Source organism: Dreissena polymorpha, chromosome 2 (assembly GCF_020536995.1).
Source record: "Dreissena polymorpha isolate Duluth1 chromosome 2, UMN_Dpol_1.0, whole genome shotgun sequence".
In the NCBI taxonomy this organism is placed as follows: domain Eukaryota; kingdom Metazoa; phylum Mollusca; class Bivalvia; order Myida; family Dreissenidae; genus Dreissena; species Dreissena polymorpha.
Window position 1 is genome coordinate 102,156,431 of NC_068356.1, and position 9,822 is coordinate 102,166,252.

Consider the following 9,822-nt stretch of genomic DNA (forward strand, 5'->3'; position numbering starts at 1 on the left):
ACTTTAAGTATCTTCCTAGAATAGCATGTGCAATTCACACAGGCTACTCAGAGGCGACACTTTCCGCTTTTAAGTGATTATTGTGGATTTTTTTTGTTTAGAAGAGATTTCCTTTAAACAAAAAACAAAAAATTCCATAAAAGCAGAAAGTTTGGTAGCTGATTGGCCTGTGTAGAGTGCACAGGCTACTCTGGTACGGCACTTTACGCACTTGTATTGAGCACAGTTGTCTGAGGATACTACTCATATGTTAACATTTTGGGAGTAACTGTTAAAAATTGGCTTACTTGTTTTGTGTGAGTAACTGTTAAACAATCAGCTCATTTCTCATGTATACAAAGGGTAACATCCAAGAAAGCATACTGCAAACACTCATTTTTGATATGCTGCCAGATTGTCTTAATTGGTATTACTTGTGTCGCACAAATTCAAAAGATCAATCTTTAATATTATTCTTAAATTATTAGTCTGAGCAACCACAATTTTACAAGGTATGCATTCATTGAATGTTCTGGCACATCAATAAATTTAGAATTAATTATTAAACTATCGCATCTTATAGAGAAATTTAAACCAGATACAACTTTTTTATGTTCAAACCTCACGTTTATTTTAGACCCCAATGCAGAAACTTGTTCGGCGCATGACAAGATTTTTTGTTAAAACTGACAAGACGGAGACCCTAGTTGAGCTGGATCGTGCCTGCGAGACCCTCGGGTACTCTGCTCGCAGGGGAAGCCCTGGTTTTGTAAGTGTCCGATTATTTTTGCTTCATGGTTACCCACGTTTTATTATTTGTTTTACTTCTCAATTATTTGTTGGAGACAACCAAAGTGGTATAACTGTGCTTTTCGAAGCAATAAACATATGTTTTTTTGCATGTGATCAATTATTAATGATAAATAATACATAGCAGTGTTTTTTGTTGTTCAATTTTGGGGCTGAAATTTGTCCCTTTCTGAATTTCTCACATGACTGCTAAAAATTCCCAATAAAAGTTTTCCAAGAACACCTTTTTTTAAAACATTTAGTTCATTTCTCTATCCAGTTTTATGACTCTAACCTTAGCTTATAAAACATTGAGAACACTTCTTTTCTTAATTTTTACGTTTTTTTGTCCAAAAAAGACAAATTCCCAATTTTAGTCAAAACAAAGTAATTTATCCCAAAACAAAGGGCCTCGGTCCCATTCCCCAAAAAAGTGAAAAAACAACAACACTTTGTTGTTATGATTTAAGCTTTCTATTGGTTTAAAGAGAGATATCATTGATAAAGGCATTATTCACTTTTCAAACAGTGAAAAAAAGAAAATTAAATAAATAGAAAATGGGTTTGGTAGACAATTATTATAGAATCTACAGAAGCAATCAAATGGCACCTATTTTATTTGCTAAATACTTTTCAGACGACAATAAGTACAAAGGACAAGAGAGCTATGCCACTGGTGTTCAAAGCCTGCCTGATGGAAATGGGAGAGAATCTGCTGCTGGATTTCAGACTGTCAAAGGTGGATTAAAAGTGTATTGTTAACTCTTTCCCACTCAGAGGCAAAGTGAAAATTGCTATGTGCAAACAGCATAAAACCAGAACAGCCTGCGAGTAACTCGCAGTCTGTTCAGGTTTTATGCTGTTTGCTGCTCATCAGTATCTAAGGTTTGGAGATGAAGCCTTAAAAGTAACATTACTGCTCAAAATCAACGAAAATTTCGTACAATTGTTCGTAAAATAAACTTAACCAATTAAAAATCAGTGTTCCTTATGGCAATTGCCGAAATTTTAATGCCAGATGTGGTCTGGTAAAATAGATGTTTGTAGATACAAAATGCTTGTGTTTATTATTGTTTTGCATATCTATTAATACGACACATGAACACTAAATGGTGTTCGTGTGTCGTATGAATAGATATATTCGCGGGAATTAATTGTGGCCACAAATAAATAAAAACAAGCATTTTGTATTTACAAAAGTCTATGTAATCATACCACATCTAGCGTTGAAATTTTGACTATTGCTATAAGGAACACTGATTGTTAAGGTGTTTACTTTATTTTACGAAATACTCAACGAAATTTTCATTGATTATTTTTTTTTTGATTTTGAGCGTTATAAAGATTTAAAAACTAGAATCTAGTAAAATGGTCTTAAATGAATTGCAACTTTCAAAGGGACTACAAATGCATCAAAATGCGTATCTAAGTGGTAAAGGGTTAAGTGGTTGTAGTTTAACTCTTTCAGTGCGGGAACCGAATTTTGAAGGCCTGTGCAAACAGTTTGGATCGAAATGAGATGCCACAGAACGTGGCGTCTCATCAGGATCCAAACTGTTTGCTATTCTGATAGTATTCTTTGAAAAAAATCGAAGAAAATGCTAATTTTAGAAATTAAGCAGACAACATTTTAGCAGACGACAAATTTCCCAGCATGCAAAGGGTTAAAAAATGGTTGAGACTTGCTCTGACAAAACGGGGCTTAACCCATACTATACTACAGTATTATCTCTCGGCAACCCCTATCAGTAATAGCTTTATCAGCACATAGATAATCAGTATCATGTTTAGTTCAGAATGCGCGACATATTAAATGTTTATTGTTAGTTGTGGGAAATAGGATAGGGTGCTTTGAGGCATTGTTATTTTGTTGACTAATTTCCAACTAAGAAAATAAACATTTCAATATATGAACAAGTAATAATCTTGCATCACTAACTTCATCTAAACAAAAACATTGGTTTATTTCCAGAGTTATGTATCAAATACCAGTATTAATTTAACATTTCACCAAAAGAAAATGTTTTTAACAAATATAAATAATCATATGATATTGTTTTAAAATAAAACAAAATTAATTATTTCAAGACATACAAACACTTGTATGATATTGTTTATAATAAAAACAAACATCTATTGAATATGAGCAAAATGTATGCAAATAATATTATGAAATAAATTAACAAAACAACCAAAACATGACAAATTCTACAAATGTTTCTAATAAAAACCGTCACCATTTTGTTGGACTTTGTTGGACTGATAGTGTAATCCGCTTATTGGTTTGAAAAAAAAGAGATCGTTTTTCAATTGGCACTTACTTTTATGTGCACTTATTTTCATTTGCATTTTGTAATTTTGTAATTTTCAAGTGAAATTTTAAGTTAAGGAATGCTCAAGATTGAGTCCAATCAGTCCAACAAAGTTTTGACGGGCATTATCAATCACTTTAAATCGGGTGCCAATCAACAGGTTGTACAATTTAATCTGGTGCCAATTGTCCTCGACGATAAATTTACCATGTGCAGATTGCCCGGGAATGAAAAAAATGCAGGGAGCTGATTGTCTGAGTGATATTTGTCTGGATAACGATGAATTACATTTTTAAAACAGAGAACAAATATCTTTATAAATAAAAAGCATGTTGGTAGTACTTTAAATATATTCATATTTTTGTTTAATTTGCACATGTTTTGACCAGAAGAACATTATCAAAATCCATATCCAGATTTAGAAAATATTTATACCCCCACAAACGAAGTTTAGGTGGGTATATAGGATTGAGCTTGTCTGTTGGTCGGTCTCTCTGTCGGTCGGTATTAAGTGTCCGCTCTCTTATTCAAGTTGTTTTTATCCGATCTTCACCAAACTTGGTCAGATAATGTATCTAGATGATATCTAGGTCAAGTTCGAATATGGGTTATGCCGGGTCAAAAACTAGGACATGGGGTCACTTAGTGTGTTTTAAACATTTAGCATGGTGTCCGCTCTCTAATTCAAGTAGTTTTCATCCAAGCTTCACCACACTTGGTCATAAGTTGTATCTAGATGATATGTAGGTCAAGTTCGAACATGGGCCAAGCCGGGTCAAAAACTAGGTCACAGGGTCACTTAGTGCGTTTTAAACATTGAGCATGGTGTCCGCTGTTTTATGTGAAGACAACATGCAAAATATTCTGTGTCAATGCGGCATGTGGAGGTATTTGTCACGTCTGTGACAAAGCTCTAGTTGTAACAAGAATATTCATGTTTTTGAAACTGACTCAAAATAAAGAATTACTTGTTATCAACTTAGTCAGACGTATTTTTACTACATTAGGCATTCAGAGTTGCATCCAAAGGTGTGACGCTAGGAGTTCACACTGTAGATTCTTGGAGTTATTTACACCACATTAGGAATTCAAGTTACGCTAAATGTGTTGCATAAATATGACAGTAGGGCTGAATGGGTTAATTCATGTGCGTAAAACGAACTCCAAAATTAGCATGTGCAGTCTGCACAGACTAATAAGGGACGACACTTTCCACCTAAACTTGATGTTTGTTTAGAAGAGACAAACCAAAAATGCAATAAAAGGCGAAAGTGTTGTCACTGATTAGTCTGTGGAAACTGCAATAGCTGATCTGGTACGACACTTTTCCGTGTTCCCAGAGCAAGGCTCATTTCTGAGATAATTTAACCATTTGCATTCTGGGAAATTTGTTGTCTGCTAAAATGTCGTCTGCGGAATTTGTAAAATAAGCATTTTCTTTATTTTTTTTCAAAGAATACTATCAGAATAGCAAACAGTTTGGATCCAGATGAGACGCCACGTTCTGTGGCGTCTCATCTGGATCCAAACTGTTTGCAAAGACCTTCAAAATTCGGTTCCCGCACTGAAAGAGTTAAAGCAATAGATCTTTCTGAGACAATGTAACAAGCTCTTGTCCATCATGTTTTTAATGTGCTGAGTCCTGATGGTGATCAACATGATACAAAATTGCATGACAGAACATTGATGTTATCTTGAGCTTGATCCAACTTGGAAAAAAAACAACAACAGGTATTTGTGTTTAAAATGATTTTCATGTTTGTGCCTGCAAACAAAAGGATCCTCTTTAACCAGTTTATATTTTAAAAAATCAATACAAATAATTGGCCCCATTTGTACCTTTTTGCACCAATGGGTGAATTGTTTATGTTAATTTACAGCTCAGTCTTACCACATTCACAATTGTGTGCATTTTAGGGCGATGGGTTGGAGTTCAAGCGCCACTTCATGAAGCTTCGTCATCACATGAAGAAAGTGACCAGTCGAGTTCCGCCACAGTTTCCTCTGGTGCCAACGCAACAATCACAACCAGTCTTGTGATGGAGCAAAACATTTGGGAACTTGGCTTGATTGACATGCGGTGGTTTTCATAGAGGGCTAGTGATTTTCCATTTATTCCTCAGAATACCGCCTTCACAGTGTGGATGCATGATAGTTGTTTGTTCTCAACTTTGATAGTTGTGAAAGTCGACTGGCTTGGTTAGAACTGTATGGATATTTACCTCCCCTTGAGGTGCTCCCGTTATCATATCAAAAACATATCAGGAACATACTTGCAAGAACTATTGAAATTGTGTTACTGCTTTTGAAAAGCGTCTTCAAACTAAAGTGAAGCGCTTTTTGGGGCATAATTTTGTAGCCGTTATTGGATCATTTTCTCAATCGCAACAAGTATATGTTTGACCCAAATCCAATCCAATCATTTCCAATTGTTTTTTTTCCTTTCGGTGTTTAGTAATGGAGATGATTAGTCTAGAACTGAAGAGTTTTAAAGTTATGATATAATTTAACTGATACGTTTAAGTTTGGAATTTACTGGTTTATGTAAGTTTCGTCACTAAGAGTTCAAAATTTATAAATCAAACTATTTATTTCCCAATTAGGAATAAATTGAAGCTAAATATTCACATTTTACAGGTAGAGATCATACTCCCAAAAAGATGAGAAAAGGCACTGGAAGTTAAACATTTAATCTTGTAATTTTGTAGGATCAATGTAATTTAAAGACTGTGAAAATTGTGTTGTCAGAAGTTTAAATGGAAACAAACAAATTAATTACTAATTTGCATAGCAATTTGTAAGGTCTCAGTGATTTATGTCAGAGATTGACTTATTTGTTTGTTGCCGTTACCAGAACTTTAAGTTTGAAAGATTTTGCTGCCACAGTAAATGTCAGTGATGATTTGCACAACGATATCTGTAAAATGTTGTGCTTAATCGTGGATGTACATGATTCAATGCTGTCTGAGTTGTGTCAACAGGGGTTTTACTGCTATTTATGAAAGGAGGTAAAACGTACCTGATCCCTATGCAAACAGACCTGATCCCAAACCAAAAATGTATAAATAAAATCCTTATTTATTTTTATTTTTTTCGAAACAAGTGTCTAAAGATTATTACATCACAATTTATTTTATTAACATCTAATAAAGTATATAACTTTTTTTTTATTATGTTTTCCTAATTTGAATTATTATAAAGAGTTATTGTCCCCTACCGGTTTCACTGCTCTGTGTGTCAGTCAGTCTGTCTGTCTGTCCGTCACACTTTTCTGGATCCTGCGATAACTTTAATGAATTTTTTTCATGAAACTTGCAACATGGATAGATGGCAATATGGACATTATGCACATCATTTCATTTTGTTCCTACGTCAAAAATTGTGGTTGCAATGGCAACAAACAAAAAAAAAATAATCTGAAAATGGTTGGAATTTCTGACAATGGTGGAGCAGGTAGGGGACCAAATTGCTTGACAATAGCCTTGTATTAAATTATTTTTTCCCAAATCAGTGCGCTTTTAGTGGGAATCATTTTTTTCCAGAAATGGCCAGGAAATTGCCTGATGTGTCAATATTTGTTGATAAAAAATCCCAATTTGGTCCATTTTGTTCCCAAAAATTCCCAAATTTGCCATTTTATCAATTTAAAAAATCCAAATTTGACCAGCCTCCTTTTCCTAAAATAGCGAGGAAAGCCCCTAGTCAATTTAATCATTAAATCATTGATTTACATGATTCCGTGCTGTATGCATGGTATGAAATTATTCGGTTAAACTTCTGCATGTTTTGTTATGTCATGGCTGTCATGATTGAGAGATTGTGTTGTGTTATATCACAATAATATAGTATTTTTAACCAGGTTTTCCGAAGGAAAAACTGGTTATTAGATTGGCGAATGCGGGCGGGCTGGCTGGCTGGCTGGCTGGCTGGCTGGCGGGCTGGCTGGCTGGCTGGCGGGCTGGCGGGCTGGCGGAATAAGCTTGTCCGGGCCATAACTATGTCGTTCATTGTCAGATTTTAAAATCATTTGGCACATTTGTTCACCATCATTGGACGGTGTGTCGCGCGAAATAATTACGTCGATATCTCCAAGGTCAAGGTCACACTTTGAGTTCAAAGGTCAAAAATGGCCATAAATGAGCTTGTCCGAGCCATAACTATGTCGTTCATCGTCAGATTTTAAAATCATTTGGCACATTTGTTCACCATCATTGGACGGTGTGTCGCGCGAAATAATTACGTCGATATCTCCAAGGTCAAGGTCACACTTTGAGTTCAAAGGTCAAAAATGGCCATAAATGAGCTTGTCCTGGCCATAACTATGTCATTCATTGTGAGATTTTAAAATCATTTGGCACATTTGTTCACCATCATGGGACGGTGTGTCCCACGAAAGAATCACGTCAATATCTCCAATGTCAAGGTCGCCACGACTAAAAATAGATTTAAAAAAAAAAAAAAACTTACAAAGGGGGTTAATTTTTTTTGGTCATTTCAAAAGTTCAGTTTGAGTTTTCTCCCTTTATCAGATTTTTTTTTCACAATGAAAACCTGGTTTTGTGACAATTTTGTCCCTTGTTAGAATATTATTTTTTTAATAGTGCTAGTTATAACAGTTGTAACAATTTGTTTGTGTACCATTATTTTTAGTTGACCTGAGCACAATATGCTCATGGTGAGTTTTATGCATTATGACCAGCTTTCACTAAACAAGACACATATGTTGTCTGGGCATCAGTGTCTGTGACACATTTCTATTTGTAATGTAGAGGACCTATACATGTATTAAACTGATGAAGTACAGATATTCTTTAATGCATTGACGTTTTGATGAGTTTCAAGGAATGTAATGATCAAGGTAATCATTTCTTTAAATAATCACAATAGGTCTGTCTTCAGTTACCTTTTTGGCTCAGTAAATATTTACTAAATGAAGATTTTGAAAAATTATTTAATGGTTATGAAGATAAAGTTATAGTACCGATAGTACATGTTCATAAGATACTAGTGATCAGTATCTAATAGGTATAAAATATATTATTTTTTCGAAACTGCATGAATGATGAAATTGCCAATAAAATATATCTTTGTGAAATTTACATATCTTGTTGATTATTTGAAACTGTTTTCTCTCAAGTATTTATTCGCATTCTAATGCTAAACATTTATTGAAAATTGATGAATATTACTAGTCTTCTTATGTAGAAGAATGTCACATATTTGCCATTTACTGAAAGTTAATTGACTTTACTACTCATAAACGTGTTAACTGACCATCATAATATAACTCTTATACCGTTAATGTTTAATACCGTTAACAAAGGCAGGAAAATACAATGTTGCTGTACGAAGCTCTTAAACATACAGCATATGCACATAACGGAGGCTTCTATTGTCACATAAAAAGTTGCACATATTTGTTGATTGGTCATGCAATTTTTTCTACAGCCATTCCCCTTAAATCTGAAAAAAGTGAAAATTACCTACTGTTACTTCCATGCTTTTCAAGCAATTTAATTGAATGTAAAATCAGTTGTCACCATAAAGTAAAGATATTTTGATCATCTTTACCCCTGCTGATCTACACCCCCCCCCAGTTAAATTCCCTTGCACATAGTTGACAAAGCAGTTTCTTCATTCCCCCAGATAGAATGATTGGGGGTATATTGTTTTTTGGCCTGTCTGTCTGTCATTGTATGTGTGTGTATGTCATTGTATGTTCGTGTCTGTCCCAAAACTTAACCTTGGTCATAACTTTTGCAATATTGAAGATAGCAACTTGATATTTGGCATGCATGTGTATCTCATGGAGCTGCACATTTTGAGTGGTGAAAAGTCAAGGTCAAGCTTCAAGGTCAAATATATGGCTTCAAAGCGCAGTAGGGGGCATTGTGTTTCACAAATACAGCTCTTGTTGAATTAGTTACATGGGACTAAGCTCTTTTTTGATGAGTCATTAAAAAGCCCATCAATTTTCATTAAACTTTCTTTGACAGCTAATTTATCTAGTGTTAAATGGAAATAGTGTTGGAGTATTTACTGTGTATTCCAAGGACCAACAGTTGCTTCTATACGCAATAAAATGTACTCTGTTGAACACATAAAAGAACAGACATATAGCTGTCTATTCACAAAATGGATCACTGCAAGGATATGGAATGAGTGAAAATGTTCACTTGTGCCTGGAAAAATCTCTTTTTTTCTCAAGCAACATTGTTAAACAAGTTTGAATACATGGTTTTCCCAAAAAAAATCCATAAATTATTTGTAATTATTATAATAATGTTCCCAATTTTATATCACTTTTACCATAAAAAATTGTCCTTGCAAAATGAAGTGTGTTCATTTCATTTATCTGCCATTGAGCTAGAGAAAAAATAACCAGAAACAAAGCATACAGTATTTCAATCAATTTTATTATTTTGATCATGAATACTCGTATAACAACCGCCACTGAGATTGACCCAATACAAATGACCTCCATCGTGCGAAAATGGGTCTTATGCCATATGCAGCCACCATAGCTTCTGGTCAGCCTGCACATTCACGCAGTCTGGTTAGGATCTACCCTGAACGATTATGAGACCATGCAATAATGTGTCACTATAGCAGACAGAGTGACTCAACATCAGACTGCCCTAGACTCAAGTAATGCTGGCTGCATAAAGCTTAAGATCCATTTTCGCATGACAAAGCTCAAATTTAACAGCACAGAGTCAGTCTTCAATAAACCATACAATAG

The 9,822-nt window shown here is 34.6% G+C and overlaps 1 protein-coding gene across 3 annotated transcripts in view; it reads left to right on the plus strand.

The window, feature by feature from the left end:
- Positions 1-8,120, plus strand: part of LOC127868312 (serine/threonine-protein kinase Chk1-like) — a 34,342-nt gene extending 26,222 nt beyond the window's left edge. For all 3 annotated transcript variants that reach the window (XM_052409960.1, XM_052409961.1, XM_052409959.1), the window contains 3 exons: positions 617-748; positions 1,406-1,507; positions 4,998-8,120. In XM_052409960.1, coding sequence (XP_052265920.1) covers positions 617-748; positions 1,406-1,507; positions 4,998-5,120 — 357 coding nt within the window. In that variant the 3' untranslated portion in view covers positions 5,121-8,120. The remainder of the gene's footprint in view (positions 1-616; positions 749-1,405; positions 1,508-4,997) is intronic.
- The last annotated feature ends 1,702 nt before the right edge of the window (positions 8,121-9,822 follow it).